Genomic DNA, 20,794 nt, shown 5'->3' on the forward strand with positions numbered 1-20,794 from the left:
GCCCTCACGACATGAATCTTCCCACGGAGCTGATGGTGTGCAGTCTGCCGGCTATACCGTCACTTCCCCCAGCTGTACCCCCAGCTCCCCGGTGGTGCTGAGATTTCTGTTTGTTTAAAGAGGGTCTTGCATCTTATTGGATCACAGTGATGCTGACTTGTACAGTGGGGACAGAGAGAGGGCTTGCCTGTTTGTGCCACTGAGGGTGTGTGAGAGGGAGAAAGATGGGGGGGAGGGCGAGTTCATGGATGCCTTTGGGAGCACCAGCCTCCTGGTCTTTGGCAGAAAAAGTCACTCCCAAGCGTAAATTTTGATCCCTTTACCTCCTGGTCCTTCTCCATGAAAGAGTCGTGTAGGAAGAGCTCTTAGCATTTAGTGGCAGGGGTAGTTGAGAAAACAGTAGGTTTTTTTTTTTGGTCTCTGTGGTTGTGGGAATTTTTCTCCAACTGAGGGGAACCATCCATCCCCTGCCCCTTTGCATCTGAATGTCTCTCATCCCCAGTTTTTGGTGGGCAAAATGAGCTTCCTCCTGGGGGTCTGATTTCACCCAGTGTGAGGTCACAGGCCAAGCTGAGGGTTACTCTCTGGCATCTCTTTCTGGAAGTGTGCCCGCCCCAACTCATACATCTCCAGCTTTCTAAACCGCAGCCGGAATCTGAAATGTAGTCCCCCTGCCTTTGACATAAGAGTTGTTTGGTATGAGAACTCTGGAGCTCTCACTACTTTTTTTTGTGTTTAGCATTTTTTTTTTTTTATCTTTTCAAAACCCATCCGTCTTGAGATCAGCCTGGCTGTCTTATCTGACTCTTATCAGCCAACCCCGCAAATTAGGAAGCAAGTCCCAGCCCTGGACAGGGTTGCCCCTTGGAGCACCCTTCTTTCAGCAAATGTTGTACAAGACTCAGCAAAAATAGCTAAGTTTGTTGTCATATGCATTGAAATACAGATGCAGCTTTTAGGGTAGTTGGGCCCAAACAAGTGTGGGAAAGGTCATGACTGAGGCAACACGCTGCTCCGGAAAAGCGCAGGGAAGTAAGGAGAAGCCTGAGGTTGGGTCCCAGCTGTGGGACTGGCCCTCTGGGTGACCTTGGCGATTCATTTCCATGGGCGTAGGTCTCTGGAAAATGGAAGGGTTGCTCAGATGAACTTTGGACGTTTTTGAGCCGTGACTCTGAGTTCTATGAATCTAAGTCCAAAATGCTTGGTCGCTACACTGAGTCCCTCTCACCAACTCAGGGTACATTTTTGGAGGAAATGTCATCAGATGGGGTTAACGGAGGGCATCTCTTCCCTGGGGCATTTCTTCCTCAGGTTCTTGAGGGGCTGGTGGTGGTGAAACCCAACCATCCTGAGCCCAAAAGCACACGGCCAGTCCTCAGGGGCTGAGTGTGGCACCAAGGAGCCCACTGATAAATAGTCCTGCCTCAGACAATGGCATTGACCCTTTTCTTGGAAATACCACATTCCCTCTTTGGTGAACCTCTGGGGATGGAAAGAAAGCTCTTTATTTTACCTCCCACCAAAGTGAGGCCAGGCTGTTAAAAGTAAAAACAAAACCTATAAGACAGAGATACCATCTGTACTTAAATATCCAATTTGGTCCTGGGGGTGGCGGCTAGATTTACATTTTGTCTTTATTTTGTTAAAAATTCCAGGAGGCAAAAACGGGTTTCTGGCCCTTTATCTGCCTTTCCCTACCCAGCCTCCACCCCCTGGGAGGCCTCCTGTGCCCCATGGCTTTCCTCCCATTGTCTGCTGGGCTGGGATCAGCCTTGTCACTGTTCTGGGCTGTGTGTTTCTGCCCTGCGTCACAGGAGGTCTGTGGTCTTGGAAGATATCCAAGGGGCAGGGAGTCCAGCTTTGATAAACATTTGGTTAGAGTAGCTTCCACAGCTGTGAAATGGGAATAAAAATAACCTGTGAGGATCCAGTGGGATGCACTAAAATACTGAGCCGATTCCACAGTTAAAGCATTCCTCCGAGAGAGTTGATTGCATCCCTGTCAGTGGATGCATGATTGGGTGGGTGGGCTTCCCCCCATGACTTGCCTTAAAGGTCCTTTCCCTCCATCAGTGTTACTGCTTTTCTCTTGGGCCTCTTACACCCTCACTGCTCAGAGTAGTGCCCACAGGCCTGTCACTGGGCAGCACTGGCAACACCTGGGAACCTGTACCACCGCAGACTTGCCCCACAGCAGCTGACGCAGAATCTGCTTTTAACAAGATTCCCAGGTGATTTCATGCGCTTTCAAGTTTGAAAAGCACTGGCTCAGACACCTCGTCCCGCCCTGCCCCACCCTGAGACTCTCGCACCTTCTTCTGTCTCTTTTGTGGTTTTGCTGTCTTCACCCTCTTGCCCCCCTTAAAGCTGCCGACTTTAAAGGGCTCTGCGAGCTCCGGCTCCGTGGCTCCCACCCCCTCGGGCGCGCAGTTCGCAGCAGGTAGCCCTGGGCGCTGGCGGTGTCTGGGAGGTGGGTCTGGGGACCGTGGAAGCAGCCTTGGCGGGCAGCTGGCTCCCTGAAGCCTGCTGGCGAGGTCAACTTTGGGGCACTGAGCCGAGGAGGTCATTGGAGCCCTCTTTTGTGAAAGGGGGTGCAGAGCCTCCCTCGGCCATCTGGTGCCACTTGCCCCGCCCCATCCGTCCAGCTGGGCGACAGGAGATCAAAATCAGGTTGTAAATGTTGTTTGCTTTTTGTAGAAACACAAAGCATTCCATATATAAAGATGTTTTGGTAGACGTTGAAGTTCAAATAAATAGTCCAGAAAAGGGATTGTAAATTAATTTTTTTTAGCGGAAAAATATTTGTGATGACTCTCCTGATTTCCCTAGGATTGCCTGCCCTCCCCCTGCATTCTGGTTGAGGTGGGTGGAGGGCTTGTGGGTGTGAGCTTGGGCCCCCAGGCCTGGGGATGCCCCTGGCTTTCCGGGACTGTTTTAGGGACTAAGCTGCTAATCTTCTAACTCTTTGTGGATTCTTCTCAGCTTTTTTCAGTAGAGTTCCACCATTGATTTGCATTTTAAAAAAATCTGCTTCTCCCCCCCCCACCCCTCTTATTCCTCCTCTCTTTTACATTTTCAACGCACTTTGTTATATTTATTTATTTTTCTCCAGCAGCCTTCACCTTTTGCTTTCGACCCTCTGTGAGCCTGACCCCAGGCTGTTTGCCTTGCTCGGAGGCCAGGAGCCAGGCTCTGCCCTGGCCTGGTGAGCCCCTGTCTGCCCAGGGCAGGATTAGGGGGTGCTCCCAATGCTGACCTCGGGGTGAAGTGGGTTGGTTGGTTGTCTTACAATACAGTATATTGTGGTGAACTGTGCAATTTTGGATACAAAGATTTTGACTATCTTAGAGCCACAGTATTTTATGCCTTTCAGGCATGGAGAAATGGAGGAAAAGGAGTAAATGTGTGTAATTCTAAGTTCTCCTATATAGCTTCTTTGTGTTGGGGCAGAGGAGGGTGGGGGTAGGGCAACCCCTGCAAAGAGAACATTTCCCACCTACATTAGACGGTCAGGTCACATCCTCGCACCGGAGCAGCTCCCCTAAGGGCTGCCCAGGACTCAGCTATTGGAGCAGAGTTTACTTCTCTCGGAAAGCAGGCCCACTTGTCACTCAGTACGTTTGCGGCTGTTAGGAGTGGCCCCTACCACAACTGTGTCAGCCCTGCAAGGGCAGCCACACTGGTGGGGTCTTGGTGCCATCCTCAGGGCTCGGCCCAGAGCTGGGGCCACACTGGGGCTCTGTTGAGACTGTTGGCTGCCACCATGCTGGGTTGTAGCGGTTAAACCCACTGCTGTGGGGAACATTTCCTGACCAGCTTCCCGCCTCCTCCTTCCTTCCTTCCTGGGCCCCATCCTGCCCTCCTGCCCCTGCCTGACTGCATTTAGCAGAGGGAAGCGTGTCCTGAGCCCCCTGCATCGGGCACGGGTCTCACTCGAGTTCTTGGTGTCCACAGCCCCATTCTAGGTGCCTGGCACGCAGCGGGTGCCAGGACATGTAGAAACAGGTCCTGAGGTGTTCATCTCCACAACAAAAGCCTTTCCCCCAGGGGCTCCCAGAGTGAGTTAGGGCACTGGTGGATTGCTGTGCTCTTGGCTTCAGTCGCGCCTTGGCCTTGGCTTAGGCCCTTCGTGGGGAACCTCAGGGTGGACAGAGGGTCCAGGCCTCTGGGTCCTGAGGTCTGGAGGTCACAGCACATAGGCCTCATGGGTTCTTGTCCATGCTGAGGATGTTGCTGTAAACTGGGTCCAGATTACCACGTCTTGTGTGCACCTGGCTTCTGGGTGTAGACATTTTGTGTGCACTTAGGTTTTCAGAAACAGGCCTGCTGTGATTATCTGGGCACAAGGTGCCGTACACCATGACGCCAGGGCTCCCCATCCTCACGTGAGCAGGCGGCTTCACCTGCAGCAGCAGAGGGAGGGCAGCTGGGAGGCCAGGACGGTGCCAGGCCTCTTTCCCCACAGCCTTTTGAGAGGTTGGGGGGCAGCAGCTGTGGGTGACCTGGCCCTGCCTCATCTGGGTGGGCAGGCACCACCCTGGTGCTGCCTGAGCAGTTGAGTAAGCTGCCTGATGAATCATCTTCAAGATCTGTGTTTGGGCCCCAGGCTTGTTTGTTGCCCAAATGTTTTTTTGTTTGTTTGTTTAAAGGAAAATGGCCACAAATTCTACATTTTACTGGAGGTGAGTTATTTTGTAGACTCTGCCTTCATTTGTTTTGTTTGTTTTTTGATCTTTCGTCAAGATAAGACTGGGGTTATGCATTTTGTGGTGTGTCCTCAGTGTATCCATTCAGGAGGGACGGATGTTGGCTTGAGGGCCTCATTACTAGTGATGACAGTGGTGGTCACTTGGTTAAGGCAGTATCTGCTGGGTTTCTCCACTGCTGAGCTACCATTATGTTCTTTGTAATTAGTAAGTGTCCTATGGGGAGATACTTTGAGACTATGTAAACATGCTGCTTTCTCATCAAACTTTGATCAACTGGTTTTAGAACCTGTTTACAGTCCCAATGTTTTTGTGTCATCCCCTGCCCCAGTTCACATATTGAAATTCTAGTGCCTGGTTTGATGATGTTAGGAGGTGGGGCCTTTGGGAGGTGCTTAGGTCATGGAGGTGGAGCCCTCAAGAATAGGATTAGTGCCCTTACAAGAGACCCCACAGGGCTCCCTTACTGCTCCATCTTGTGAGGATATGGTGAAAAGGTGCCAGCTTTGAACCAGGATGAGGCCCTTGCCTGACCATGCTGGCACCTTAATCTCGGGCTTCCCAGCCTCCAGAACTGTCAGGAATAAACATCCGTGCTTTAGAAGCTGCCTGGTCTGTGATATTTTGTCCAGTGTGGTGTTTTGTTACAACAGCCTGAACAGACTGAAAACCCATTATCAGTTACTTCTGTTGTGGTTGCTGAGTGGCAATGATTTAATTACATTAATTTTACATTTATCATTCTGCTGTAAAGAACTTTCCCTTCTCCTCTACTTGTTTATTTATCCATTTATATATATTAGAATGGACTCATGGATTCTTACTTTATTCAATGAGTTAAAATGCATTAGTATTATTGTTTATTTTGACGCTCACATTGTTCCAGATTGGGCCAGTGGGGGTCCCTTCAAACTGACGGCTGTGAAGGACAGCTCTTGAAATGTGAATTTCCAGGTCTGTCACAGTCCTATTAAACTAGTCTCCACATGCATTTTGGAAAAAGCTCCTTGAGTGATTCTCCTGTTCTGTGGAATTTGGGATCAGCTGGACCAGGCCGGTCATTTTCAAGTGTGTAGCTCATGGAGCCTCCCCTTTCCACCAGCCACTTGAAGAGACTTGCTATGCCCACCTCCATGCCGGGTTTCTGGGTCAGAGTCTCTTTGTACAAAAGCTCTTGTAGCTTGAAAAGTAATAAAAATAGTAAGTTTGAAAATCGCTGGATTAGGTGACCTCCATTCCAGGCCCAGCATTTTTCCCGCTGAGCCCTCACCTCCCCACTTCCCTCCTCTGACCCACATCCCTCCCTCCCTCAGCTTCTTCCCTGGTGACAGCACTGAGGTAGACAGATGTCTCCTCACCAGATTAGTGAGGGGCCCCTTGGTGCTCCTCACACTCAGCAGGTTTGGGGTTGTGGGTTTTTGGTGGTGGAAGCTCATAATGCCGTGTTTGCTAAGAACAGAGTTTCGTACAGGAAGCCAATTCATACAGCACTTAGAATCCTAAGTCTGTTGGAGAGCCTGGTGGGGCTCAGAGCTGGTGGCCTAGGCTTTCCTGGACCTCCACCTGGAGGCTCTCCCAGGTCCAGCAGTCAAGGGCCTGAGGGTCTCTGAACTCTGGGAACCTCCCTTCTCCCACACCTGTGTGGCAGGGCCTGTGCTTGTGACCCTGTGATAAGGGACGGTGGCCCACCCTAATGCCTGGCTGGCTTTGTAGTGTCTCCCCATAGTGAAGAGTCGAACTCCCAGACCCCTGTGAGTGGCTGCTGCCACCATGTCCAACTTTGCACTGTTTCTGGCAGACTCTGAGTGTGGGGAGTTGGGTCCTGAGGGGTATGGGTTAGGGGAGGACTTAGACACTTCTGACGCTGAGGGTGAGTCAGAGCTGAGTGGGGAGCCGTGGACCTGACCCCTCCTTCCCCTCTCAGGGTGGCGGTGCCCCAGGGCTGAGACATGACATCCTTCCTGTGTGTGATTCCCATGGGCAGTGAGGCAGCCTACTCTGGCCTGCCTTTGTGACCATCTCTCCTACTGGAACCCATTTCCCTTGAAAGTCATCTGTCTCCTCCTAGACTTCTCCCCTTGGGCCTCCCTGTTCCTACGGCCAGTACCCAGTGGGTACTGAGGACCTGGAAAGTCCAGGGCCTAAGGTTTGCTGTTTGGAGGTGCAGCAGGGTTCCCAGCTCCATTGGGAATATGGCTTCCCTTCCCTGGGATGGGCCTGCGGGCAGGTACAAGTACTGGGAGCCTCGAAGGCCAGGTGGAAAGGTTGAATCTTGGTGAATGGCTGAGTCTGGAGAATGAGGCAGCGGGGAGCCAGCAGGATAACTTGGGTTCTAGCTCGGGATATGGGTGGATGGTATGGTCCAGGTCAGCATAGTTCAGCTGGGTTCTTTGCTTAGGGGTCTTACATGGCCCAAATCAAGGGGTAGGCAGGCTGCATTCAGAAGAGGTTCTGGGGCAGAACCTAGTTCCTTGCTGTTTGTTGTAGAACTGAGGTCCTGTTTCCTTGCTATCAACCAGGGCTACCCTTAATTCCTGGATCCTCTCTCTGGTCCTTTCATGTGGCTCCTCTGTCTCAGATCCAGCAACAATGCATTGCATCCTTCTCACGCTTGGAATCTCTCTGACTACTGCCCTCAGCTGGGAGAAAGCTCTGCTTTTAAGGGCTCATGTAATTATACTGGACCCACTCAGTTTCCCTATTTTAAGTAAATTGATTATTCATCTTGATTACATCTGCAAAATCTCATTTGTCCTTTCTTTTATATGGTTATAAATTATACTTCCTGTTTTTTTACTTTGCTCAGTAAAAAGATGGCAATTAAAAAAATGTTGAGGGCCTCCCTGGTGGCGCAGTGGTTGAGAGTCCGCCTGCCGATGCAGGGGATACGGGTTCGTGCCCCGGTCTGGGAGGATCCCATATGCCGCGGAGCGGCTGGGCCCGTGAGCCATGGCCGCTGGGCCTGCGCATCCGGAGCCTGTGCTCCGCAACGGGGGAGGCCACAGCAGTGAGAGGCCCGCGTACCGCAAAAAAAAAAAAAAAAAAAAAAAAAAATGTTGAAGTCATCCTAGAGATCCGTGTAAAAATGGTGGATTGAGTGGACACACCTAATTTTATTTTATCCTAAAACCCCACCAAAGTTAAGATAAAGGGAATTTTTTAAAAAGCAATCAATCTACGAGGACAGGGAGAATGGAAAAGGAAACAACAGCAAGAAAAAATTTGCAAACCAATAATTAGATGGGTGAGGGGCTCAGTTTGAAATGTAGGAGTTGGTGTCACCATATTATTGTTTTAGGGGGGTTTGCGGGGGAGGAGCATCAGAGGTGGCTAAATATAAGAATTGTTTGAAAGCAGTTGATGTGGTTAGAGCCCTTTCCTTTCTCAGTGGTGCTTGGTGACTGCTTCTTCCCTTTAGCTGGACATTGGAGATTCCTTCTGCTGAAGGAAAAACCAAGGGCCTGGGAGACTCCAGGTGTTCTTGGAGGTTCATATGAAGACTATCTCCATTCCCCAGCCTTTTATCCCACTTGGCTTCTAGAACACTGACAGCCAACCCCTTAGCTTTCAGGCAGGAGATTAAAAGACACCTCACTGGGGAACCTGACCGGCCTAAGAGGAAAGAACTAAAGATGCTGGCGACATCTTTAGCAGATGGCCCAGCCAGATCTCCCTGCACAGAAACTCACCTGCCCAAGAACTCAGTGCTACTAGTCAGTTCTTAGGCATTTATTCTTAGTCATGAGGATTACCAAGGATTGCTAATACCTGAAGAAAGTACCTAACATGAAAGGAAGCAAAACAAGTAGGGGGGAAAAGGCAACTTGAAATAAATATTCTATTTAGAGAGAATATTTTGAAAAAAATTAGACATTTTCTCAGAGAGATAAGAGAAATATTATATTTATGAAATATGAGTAGGATACTATACAAAAGGAACATTTAGAAAACAAAAAAGTATTAAAAGTTTAAAAGAGTAAGAGCAGGGCTTCCCTGGTGGCGCAGTGGTTGAGCGTCCGCCTGCCGATGCAGGGGACGCGGGTTTGTGCCCCGGTCCGGGAAGATCCCACATGCCGTGGAGCGGCTGGGCCCGTGAGCCATGGCCACTGAGCCTGCGCGTCCGGAGCCTGTGCTCCGCAACGGGAGAGGTCACAACAGTGAGAGGCCCGCGTACCGCAAAAAAAAAAAAAAAAAAAAAAAAGAGTAAGAGCAGAGCAAAAATCTCAGAATTATTAGAATAATTAGAATTATTATTGAAAGAGTATTCCAGAAAATAGACAAGAAAGATGAAGAGGTGGATAATAGAGCAGAAGAGGTAAGAAATTTAAGGAATCAGCCCGGGTCCCCATATCGATTAATATGGGAGCTGCAGAAGGAGAGAACAGAGAAAAATGCAAGTGGGAAAATCATCCAGAAAAAAATTTCCTAGAAAGATATAGGTTTCCATATTGTATGGACTCATCAGATGTTGAGCCAAGTGGATGAAGATAGACCAGTACCCTGAAGTGTCAGTGTGCTGGGGAGAAAGGGATGATCCTACAAGTTTACAGAGAGAAAGGAACAGGTTAAATACAAAGATCAGGAATCTGAGTGGTTTCAGCCTTCTCAATACCCTGGAATATAGGTAGGGCGATGTCTTCATTGTTCTCAGTGGAATTGACTCTCAACCTAGAATTCTATACACAGCCAAACTTTTATTCAGAAATGAAGGTAAAATAAAGATGTTTTCAGACATACAGGGTCTGAAAAACTTTGCTTTTGCCCTAAAGATTTCCTCCACAAAGGTGAACAAAGACTGGCTCACTCGTAGGCTGTATTCCAAATGAGGCAAAAGGGAGTTCTGGGACCCAGTCCAGATTAAAGCCGCTCAGAGGATTCCAGGAGAGGTTTCTTCTGGAAGAAGAACTAGAAATAGGACATCTTATGTGAGTGAACTTACTGAGAGGAGATTTGGACAACTGGCATTGAATTTGGGGTTGAATATTAATAAATTCGTAGAAAATTAAACAGAAAAATAAGAATTATTAACTCCAGAGAACAAAAAGTTGTCTAGGAAAAGTAATCATGGTTTACATGGCTCACTCTGATGGCTCTCGTGGTCCTAATAATGTAAACGCTGAAAATTACTCTAGCCATCGCTACAGTTTAGCTATAATTGGAGTGCAGGTATGGGAAAGGGGTTGGGGGGGTGTTTGGGGCACAGGTAGTTTGTAGAGGAGGGAAGAGAGTTATGCCCTTGTCTTCCAGGGTGGGAAGTGGATAGGTAACACCTAAATAACACTGAAAAGCCAGGGAATAGTAAGACAAACATATCATATACAGAAATTTCTAAGAGATATTTGGGAAGTTAACATCAAGACCAGCTAGAAGTTGAGGGAGTCCCTGGAAAGGGCAAGGCCTGGCCTTGGGACCTGGGATCTGCTGTTTTTCTCAACACAGCTTTTACAGTCGCTGATTCGTAGATTACATGCAGGGACAATTTTGAAAAAAATTAAAGCAACAGCAAATCTAGAACACATGGCCTGTGATAAGGGGAAGTCCTGTTTCACAAAACTCAGGGGTGCATGTAAGTGTGTGTGCCCTGGATTGATTGTTAAATGTGCTTCTTACTGTGGGCCATCGTAAAAAATTTGAAAGCCATTGTCAGTGGCTTCTCATTGCCAGTTCCCTTTGTGCTCTTCTGAATTGTCCAAGTATTTTACAGTTGAGCGTGTGCTACTTTTTAAATTAAATAAAGCGGTGGGAGGGAGAGGGAAGAGGAAGGACTCTTACAAGTTAATATTATTCCAAAGTAGACGAGCCCTGTTTACTTTGCCTACAGAGGTCACCATACTTGGGGGGCCAGCATCCTCCACCAGCAGTGGCCTCCGTTTATTTTTTTTAATTTTATTTATTATAAATTTATTTATTTATTTATTTTTGGCTGCGTTGGGTCTTTGTTGCTGCGTGCCAGCTTTCTCTAGTTGCGGTGAGTGGGGGCTACTCATCGTTGCAGTGCATGGGCTTCTCATTGCGGTGGCTTCTCTTGTTGCGGAGCATGGGCTCTAGGCGCGTGGGCTTCAGTAGTTGTGGTGCGCAGGCTCAGTAGTTGTGGCGCACGGGCTTAGTTGCTCCACGACATGTGGGATCTTCCCGGACCAGGGCTTGAACCCGTGTCCCCTGCATTGTCAGGCGTATTCTTAACCACTGCACCACCAGGGAAGACCCTCAGTTTATATTTTTAATACAAAGGTGGTAATGGTAAGTGCGATGATGAAAACCTTTTTAGAAAATCACTTGTATGTCTACCAACCCATGAAACCATTTTCACGCTTTTAGCTTCCATTTTGACCTTTGACCACATGCTTACAAACTGTTTCATAATTGCAAACCAGCATGTTTAGATTTCATACTTAACTCATATTGTTTTTCTTCTTTTGGTTTCTTTCCTTGAGGCAAATTCTGAGTCATGAGTTTACTGGATTAAGGGTCTGACTTTTTTTTTTTTTTTTTTTTGAATTTGAATGTCTGTAACTGTATTGCTTACCAAAGGGTTAGTAACAGTTTACTCCCATGCCAGCAAGGTATGCATGCACTAGCCTCACCGTGGCTTGCCAGCAATAGTGGTGGTGATTTTGTTAAATTAAAAAGTGTAAAACACTATCTGCGGGTTGTCTTTAAGTTTCATTTCCAGTGACTATGAATATTTTCCATTTATGAATTGTATTGTCCTTTCATTTCAGTATAACGCCTGTATCCTTTGTCTATTTGTCTAAAACTAGAATCTTTTGTTAAGTATGAATTTTTTTTTCTTTTTTTTTTGACATAGAAAACAAACTCATGTTCACCAAAGGGGAAAGGGGGTGGGGGACGGATAAATTAGGAGTTCGGGATTAGCAGATACAAACTAGTATATATAAAATAGACAAACAGGGCTTCCCTGGTGGCGCAGTGGTTGAGAGTCCTCCTGCCGATGCGGGGGACGCGGGTTCGTGACCCGGTCTGGGAGGATCCCACATGCCGCGGAGCGGCTGGGCCTGTGAGCCATGGCCGCTGAGCCTGCGCGTCCGGAGCCTGTGCTCCAGAGCCGGAGAGGCCACAGCAGTGAGAGGCCCGCGTACTCAAAAAAAAAAAATAGACAAACGACAAGGTCTTAGTGTATAGCACAGGGAACTATATTCAATATCCTGCAATAAACCATAATGGAAAATAACGTGTATATATATAATATATATATATATTATATATATATATATATATATAATATATATATAGCTGAATTACCTTGCTGTACAGCAGAAACTAACACAACATTGTAAATCGACTAAAGTATGAATTTTTATATGTTGCAGATAGTATTTACCCTTTGTCATAATAGCTGCAGCTGCAGGTAGCTTATCATTTGTGTTTCCTTTTTAATTTTAATGTTACTTTTAATTGTATGGGAATTTAAAAAAACTTACCTGTTTTATATTGATATTTTTGTACTTTTGATTGTTTTTTCCTGTTGGCTCAAAAGTGAAGGAGATTGGTGTGTGTGTGTGTGTACATGTAGCCTTTAATATTTAGATTGATTTTAGTGTATTACTCAGTTCCTCTCTGATCGCAAACGAGCTACCTCAACACTTAAATAATTCTGACTTTCCCCCTTGTTTTAAGAAGTTGATGTTTTGACAAACACATGCCTCCTATTTGCCACATAAATACTTTATTCTGTTTTGATAACTTTTGGAGTTGAGACAGTTTGAGGACTTGGAATTAAATTTTTCTGATAATTGTTTTCTATGCAAAAAACACAAAATAGCTTTTGGAGATTCTTCTCAATTGTGGTGGTAATTAGTATTTGTGAAAAGTTTATCCATCTTCTGTTAGGAGGCAAATTCTTAGTCTGTGTATGTATTTTAGGGTAAATGGTCTTGGTGTTAATTGGTTAGCTGGTAGAGGGCTGAGTTCTGTCTTCCTCTGACGTGACTAGGGTTACCAAAGAAGGTGAGAAGTCAGGGACCACAGTCACTCTGGAGTCACTTTGGCTAACTTGGGTCGGGTCTGGTTCTGGTTTCAGCGCTGCTGTCCTCATCGCCTTCTGTTCTTTGGTCCTTGGTAAATTTTGGGTAACAACTCAGGCTGGTAGCTGGGGAGCACTCAACAGTCTTTTCTCCTTCATTGAGGTTCTGAAGCTGCCAAGCCAGACCTCAGATGCTCATTGGCTTCATTCCCCCCCAAATCCAAGACCCTGCGTTGGAGGATGTGGCTTAGGCTAGGGTCCAAACAGGTCTAACTTTTACCTCCTTCCATTTAAATTCTGGGACTTGCCTATGTGGAGACCTGGATCTTCTGGCTGAAGTTCAGGACCTGCTTCTCCACCTCCTGGTCCCAGAACAGAGCGAGCAGGTCAGGAGTGAGAGGCAGCCTTTCCTCCCTGCTCCTTAGGTGAAGTGTGGGCTGGGGTCACTCTCCTCACCTCCTGGTTCGTTGAGTGCCTTCTCTTCCCATGGGGAGGAGGAATAAACAAGTGGGTGAAGAAAGACTAAACTAAATGGTTTCCCGTCAACAGTTTCCTCTTCTGTGGGTTGGAATGGGGAAATAAGTGTCATTGAGACACCCTGCCCCAAGACCTCATAAGGTTATTTTGGCAACACAAATGGCACAGTCCTCATGCGAGTGCTCTTGGGGGGAGGGGTGTGGCTGGCATGTAAGGGGACATATCTGAGTGTGACACATAATCTCATGGATGATTAGGGTGTTTCTTTCTGATCATTCCCTGGCATGGACCTGGCTAGTATAGTTCCGAGTGTTTAAGTTACCAGGGGGTGAGGGCTTGGGGTTTATGTCACGGTTGTTGAGATTCTCCGGGTGTGGGTTCGGACCCCGACACCTGTGAAAGCAGAATTATTTCCTGGTTGTGAGTCTTTGTGGGGTGAGACCCTGGGAGCCCAGTGGAGGAGAGGAGAGCAGATGGTGAGAAAAGCACCCCCCTGCAGAGAATCCACATTCCAGAGCACAGGCTCTCTGCAGCCTGTGTGCCAAGGAGCTCCCTGTGACCTTTCCATGTTCTTCCTGCTTACCTGGCTGGAGCTGAAGGAGACCAGGGATCTCCACATGGAGAGTCCCTGTGTCACCTCAGGGTCATCGTTTTTCAGAGGCCCTGGGCAAGTGGGCAGGGATGAAGAAGTCTGCAGTGCTGTGGAAAGCATACAGACCAGTGCTAATTAGCTGGCTTCTTTGTGGAGCCAAGACCAAGGAGAAAGAAGGGAGCCTGGCTTTGTTTACTGCTTCAGAGCTCTGGGGAGAGTTCTTTACTATGCTTAGGTTAAATGATGTCCAAGGAGCGCCCTCTTGGATTCCTGAACATTCAGGTACCATGCCTGAGCAGCCCTCCCCAATCTCTGGGGCCCGGTTCCATGGAGGGCATGGCCATCCACTTTCTGGCTTCTTTAGGATGCACAGGTGGGGAGGTGCATTTGGCCTTCCAAGGAGCAGGATTGTGTTGTCCATAAAAAGAACAGGGTTTCTACCACTTAAACATTTTTCTGCCTCATAGGTCATTTCCAGCCAAGCTGGCTGTTCTCTGTCTTAAACTTACTTGAGTTTTAGATTAAAATTTTTTCCTGTGTGGATTAATTCACTCATCTGCAGCTAGGAAGACAAACCAGTGCTTTGGGGTTTTGTAATCTGCGAAACACAAGTGGGTGAATTTTGGTTACTTTTAGTTAATTGCTTACCAGGAGCCATCACTACTGCACTCCCAGTCTCTGTGCTGCAAATACAGCTGACAAGGTCTTTCCACCTTTGCAAGATCCCCAGAGGGACTACAGCCTTCCGTGCCCAAGCTGATACCTCGTCCATTAGGTATGGCAGGAATCACCTGGAGAATTTGTCAAAACTGGAGATTCTTCGCCCCAACCCAGACCTGCTTATCAGAATCTCCAGAAATCTGTGTTTAGAGTAAGTCATTTTGATGCTGCCGGCTGATCTCCTCAACACCAGTGACATTAGGAATCGGTCGTTAAATTTTTAGTTTTAGTTGAGGATGCTGAGGCCCTGAGAGGCAGACGCTTGCCCAGGTCAGGTCATGTTGCTGAAGGAAGGAATCTCTGCCTTAGAGCTCCTTTTCCTCTCCCTGCAGCCACCCTGTGTGGCCCAGGCTGTGTTCAGGCCTCCTGTGTGTCCTTGTGTCCAGTATTGTCCCTCATTACCTGGGGTTGTGTTCACATGCATTCTTGGAGGGGAGTTTTGTAGAATTGCTCTGCTGGTGGGATGGGGAAGTGGGCATGGGGCTGCTGGGTCACTGCCCCTCCCTGGCTGGGTTTGAGGCCAGGCAGGCCGGCACTCCCAGCTGGGCCTTGACCATGCCCCCATCGCTCCTGGAGGGAGGGGAGCCAGCGGATGGTGGTGTCCAGGCTCTGCCTGTTGGTTCTGCTCTGGGGGAAGGATGGTGGAACAGTCAGAGCACCCGTTTCCAGAAGGATGTGGTTTTCATGTCCCTGCTTGGCAACACTTTCTCAGAACGTGTCAGACCAGTGGCCACCGAGGCCACCTTACAGGAAGGGATTTTGCCGTGGTTGCTCCACAGCAAGGCTCAGAAGCTGGTCTCTTGCTGGCAGTTGCGGGTGGTTTGTCTCCCCACTGCCGGAGTAGCCTTGTTTGTTTTTGCCTTAGGCTCTGGGTTACATCTTGTTCCTCTCCTCACCCTGGGGAGTGGGGCGAATAGGGGGTGGGGGGAGCATTCCCCGTGAGCCTTAGATCCCACCCTGGGGGTCAGCTTGAGGCAGGCACCTGCCTCCTTCCCCACCATTCAGCCACTGTTTGACAGCAGGGGATAATGGAGGAGTTAAGGGTTCACCTAGGTTGCCATTGGGGTTCAAAAAGGAACATAGTAAAGGTGAGCCAGGCCCTCGGAATTCATTCCCCTTTGAGGGCACCCTCGTTTGTGCAGGCTTTGGCGGATGGACACAGATAAAAAAGAGTGGTCCCTCCTTCACCCTGTGCAGTTCAGTGTTCTATAATCCAAGCTTTACTGCAGTCCCAGGAGGCCAAAACAGTGGTCCTGGTAGGTGGGAGGTCAGGCAGAGGCAGGGGGAACGGGGTGAAGGCTGGCTGCTGTGGGCTCACAGGATCTCCCTGCCCGGGCCAGGGTGCTCTGCCTTCCTTACCTTTTGAGGGTGAGCTTGGGAGGTTGTCTCAGAAAATGTTAGATGAACGAATATGGCTTTTCCTGACTGGTCACTGTTAAGTCACATCCAGACCTGCCCTTTCATCTCTTCTTCCCAACCGCGGCTCTCAGTGGTCAAGCCCTCATTTCTTCCTGTGGTTCCCTCACTCCTGGTTGCTCTGCCCCAGGTAGCCGTGGGTGGAAGGAATGTGGACTGTGGGGAACCCCCAACCCCCCCGCCGTGGTTTAGATCCTGGGCCCTGTTGTTTTCGTCTTGCTGTTGGGCAAGTCACGTGACCTTTCTGAACTCCTGTTTCCCCATCAGGAAGTGGGGAAATCAACCCAATGGAGAGGTGATGAGATAACGTTTGGGAAGGTTCCCAGCAGAAGTCCTGGTATTTAGAACACACTTTTTTTTTTTTGTGTGGTACGCGGGCCTCTCACTGTTGTGGCCTCTCCCATTGCGGAGCACAGGCTCCGGACGCGTAGGCTCAGCGGCCATGGCTCACGGGCCCAGCCGCTCAGCGGCATGTGGGATCTTCCCGGACCGGGGCACGAACCCGTGTCCCCGGCATCGGCAGGCGGACTCTCAACCACTGCGCCACCAGGGAAGCCCTAGAGCACACTTTTTAAAAATCACCATTCTCCATTCTTTCAAAAATTCTCCTCTTATTCTTTTGGCTGTTTATCGAAAGTTGACTTCACCTGATTTTTGTCTAACCTGTAGCTGCCATTGATAGCAAACCCACGTCTGGACTAGTAAAAGAGCACAGGGGACAATTTGGGGATTTCTGGAGGCTGAGTCTGTATCTTGCCTTTGCTCTTTCCTTGGGGAGCAGGTTTTGGGGAGATGTTTCGAAACTGAACCTGCTGTCTCATCACTCCTCCTCTCTCCACAGATCCTGCTTCTCAGAAGATGCACTATTATAGATACTCCAACGCCGAGGTCAGCTGCTGGTACAAGTACCTCCTTTTCAGCTACAACATCGTCTTCTGGGTGAGTGGATGAGAGTGGTCATGTTCCCTGGCGTAGTCCTTAATTAGTAAATCACGCTTCTTCATGTTCATTTGATTTGCCAGAGCCCCGTGAGGCTCCGGGTGAGGTGGCTGACAGTCAGGGTCCTGCCCTCATGAAACCAGTGACAAGTATTGGGTTGACCAAAAAGTTTGTTCAAAAAACTGGAAAATCCAGTTCCGTTCAAAACGGAAAAACCAGAACAAACTTTTTGGCCAACCCAATAAATTATAAAGTAGACCGTCAGGTGCTGTGATGGGGAAGGCCAAGGTGATTGAAGACTAGATCAAGGGGCCCTACCCCAGCCTTGGGGGTTCAAGAAGATGGGGCTCTGACCCAGATGCATGTCGGTTTCCCTCCACCCACACCCCAGGAATGCCCCAGTGAGACATCAGCTGCCGGGTCCTTTGTGTACATTGGACTGTGGGCCAGGCCTTGTCCTGGGCTCTGGGAGGTAAGGGTGGACAAGGCGAGCAAAACCCTGTCCTTGTGCTGGTGTTCAATCAGAAGGGTATTAGCCTACTGAGCCTCAGAGCAGGGAGGGTGAAGCCGCTTGGCCAGGGTGGTTGGGAAGCACATTCTAAGGAGAGGTGGCTTGTAGGCTGAGACCTGAGTACTAGTGAAGACACAGCTATGTGGGGTCTTGGGAAGAAAGCTCCAGGTAGGGAGAGCAGCATGTGCAGAGGTCCTGAGGCAGGAATGAATTTGGCATGTGCAAGAAGCAAAAAGAAGGCCATGTGGCTGGAGCTGAGTGAGTACAGGGCACAGGGGACACAGGTGAGGACACGGGCATGAAGAAGCCAGGTCATGCAGGACTGTATGGTTCCCAGTAAGTAGCTGGAATTCTACTTCTTTCAGTAACTTTTGGTAGGTTATAAGTTGGATGGTATCATCTGATTTTGGAGTGATTCTGCAGAGTGAAGGCATGGATGGTGGCCCCATGTTCTGAGATGGGCATTTGGGGCAGAAGGGTTTGAATGGTCTCTTAGCCAGCCACATGGAGATGTCAGTGTCCCATACCAGTGGCCATCCTGGAGATGAAAGTCTTGGCCACCATCAGAGGAAGGGGTGACCAGATCATCGAAGGAAAGTGTACTGACTGAGGAGAGGAGGGGTCTGAATATTGAGGCGGGGATGCTAGAGGTGGGGTTGAGTAGGAAAGTCCTCTCCAAAGTTGGCTGTGAGTGAGTGGCCTGAGGTAAAAGGAAGACCAGGAGATTTTGTGTCATGGAAGCCTTGAGAGGAAGCCCTTCATGTAGAGAGGAGTAGGGTGAGGACAGAAAATTGACATTGGCTTTGACAAGGTGGAGGGTATGACCTTGACTAGAACTGCTGGGGATGGAAACCCACCTGGAGTTGGCCCAGGAGCCCATGGGACATGAGGAAGTGGAGACCAGTGACTCATGACAGTTCTTTCAAGGACTCTTGCCTTAAAGAGGAGCAATTGGGTGCTGGCTGGAGATGGTCAAAGGGTTAAGGGAGATATCAGAGCATGTCAGTGGCATTGGTCCAGGGGAGGCAGACATTGATTCTGTGCAGGAGAGCACGGTGACATGACCGCACACAGAGGGTTTTAAAACCTCATTTAATACAAGTGTCGAGTCTGCAGCTAGTGTCTGGGTGGGGCCTGATGGAGAAGGAGGGACAGGATAAGTGGTCATGATGCCACATTTGCCTCTACTGAGGATTTTGGCATTTCCTACTTGGACTGGAACTCTTGACATAGAGGCCGACTTACCAAGATCTCTCAGCCTTTCACCCTTGTTTTCCCAGCATCACCTCCTGATGATTTATCTCAAAGTTTGGGGGGTTTTCTGTCCTGGAGAAGTAGGGTGGGATTCAGTGGCTTGGCCATTCACCGCAGGACTTTTCTGGTGCCCAGACAACCTTTCACCAGCAGCCTCATTATTGCCCCTGAGGTAGGGCAGTGCTGGACATTTGAGGTGGTTCCTGTGGGCCCCTCCTAATGGGAGGCTGTGGTTGCCCCTCCCTGAGATGTGTGGCTTCTCAGACGTGCATTTGCTCCCTGTCTGGAGGAGAGCCTTCTGGCCTCACCTGGAGTCCCCAGCCCCCAGCCAGGTGCACAGTTGAGGGCCACCTGGCTTAGGCAGGTGGTTTGACACTTTAGACACTTTGTCCACCCGCCTGTTGTACCCCTTGCCCGCTGGCCCGCTGTGCTTGCTTGGCCTTACATCCCGACCTCTGACTCTCATCCTGATTTTTGCATCTGGAGTGAAACTCTCCTGCTGCTGCTGTGGCCCAGGGCCCTGGTAATCTCTGTTTCTTCAGAGCCTCTTCAGGATAGATTCTTTGCTCTTGGAAAGCTTTACTAACTTGCCCAATATAATACATTTGCAGCACCAAATTCACATAGCGGAGTTCATGAATCCAGAATTGTAGCAAGTCTGCTTGGTGATTGAAGGGGGCTACAGCGTTATCGTAGTTTTGCAGAATTGGCAGTGTCTGTGGTCGAGAGTTAATCATTTTTCAGTTAGTGTGCACTGGGGCAGAACAGGACAGGACAAACAGGAACAGTCAGGAAAACGAAGCATGAGAGCTCTGTTGGGAAAATGAGAGGGGGAGGCTGCCCGGCCCCTCCCTGCTGGGTTCTAGGCAGAGATTTGCTGTCTTCATCTGCACAAGGAGCTGGGAATGTGGAATGAGGCTTGAGAATTGGAGCGCAGAGCCCTTAGGGAAGTGCATGGTGCAGTGGGGGTTCCTGGGTGCCAGTCTGGACTCTCAACCTGAGCTGATTTCTTTGTGAAATACTGCTCTCACCTGCCTGCTGCCTGCCTCACAAGGTTGCTGAAAATGAATAAGATGATGTGCCAAGCCCTTACCTCCTCAGAGAAGTTTTCTTCTTTAAATGGAGAAAATACAAAAATAGAGGAATATAATGAACCCCCCACCCCGGCTGCCACGTTCGCATCAGCTAGCTTCAAAAGTTACCAACTCAGCCTATTATGTTTAATTTATATCTTCCCCCACCTTGGATTATTTTGAAGCAAAGCACAGATGGATCATTTTGCAGAGAGTTTTTGTTTGGTTTTGATGAATTAACAGTGAGTAAGCGGAGCAGAAGAATGAGAGCCTTGATGGTGGACTTGGGCTCCGTAGGCAGGTTTGAATATGCAGAAGCAACCTGTTGAATTCCTTGACCAATTCTAGGTGTGGGAACAAGCAGAGGTTTTATTTAACAGTTTGTCCCATCCAGAATTATTTTCACAGTAACGTTATTTATAGCAAACACCTGTAGCCTACCGTTTTTTTCTGTTTTTTATTTTAAGCTGTCTCCTTCCAACTTCAAGGCCGAGATTCTTCCAAGGGACTATTAATGCTTGCTTGAGGCGAGAGATGTGGATGCCCACAGTGTTTGTGTCTCTTCTGAACTGCATGTTTTACTGGGTGAACATGGAGCTGGGCTTCATGGGGATCTTATCACAGGGATGTCAGGAAAATGCTGCCACCACAGCATTTTGAGGACACTAGCACTTTTTACCCTTTCTTGGTTTTTAAAAATTATTATTGTTATTATTTTAAAAATTATTTTATTTATTTTTGGCTGCGTCGGGTCTTCGTTGCTGTGCGTGGGCTTTCTCTAGTTGCGGCGAGCGGGGGCTACTCTTCGTTGCAGTGTGCAGGCTTCTCATTGCGGTGACTTCTCTCTTTTCTTTTTATAAATTTATTTATTTATTTATTTTTGGCCGCATTGGGTCTTCATGGCTGCGCTGGACTTTCTCTACTTGCCACGAGCAGGGGCTACTCTTTGTTGCGGTGCGCGAGCTTCTCGTTGTGGTGGCTTCTCTCGTTGTGGAGCATGGGCTCTAGGTGCGCGGGCTTCAGTAGTTGTGGCTCGTGGGCTCTAGAGCACAGGTTCAGTAGTTGTGGCACACGGGCTTTAGTTGCTCTGCAGCATGTGGGATCTTCCCAGACCAGGGCTCG

General features: G+C 48.8%; 1 protein-coding gene across 3 annotated transcripts in view; it reads left to right on the top strand.

Moving 5' to 3' along the window:
* TSPAN14 (tetraspanin 14) overlaps window positions 1-20,794 on the top strand; it is a 57,098-nt gene that overhangs the window by 11,084 nt on the left and 25,220 nt on the right. For 2 of the 3 annotated variants that reach the window (XM_082611477.1, XM_082611479.1), the window contains exon 2: window positions 16,737-16,834. In XM_082611477.1, the coding sequence (XP_082467603.1) occupies window positions 16,754-16,834 (81 nt within the window). In that variant the 5' untranslated portion in view covers window positions 16,737-16,753. Of the gene's footprint in view, window positions 1-16,286; window positions 16,835-20,794 lie in introns of those variants that run through there. The other variant, XM_082611478.1, reaches the window with a different exon arrangement.

The sequence above is a fragment of the Mesoplodon mirus genome, assembly GCF_964341445.2.
Source record: "Mesoplodon mirus genome assembly, chromosome: 2".
Classification (NCBI taxonomy): Eukaryota; Metazoa; Chordata; class Mammalia; order Artiodactyla; family Ziphiidae; genus Mesoplodon; species Mesoplodon mirus.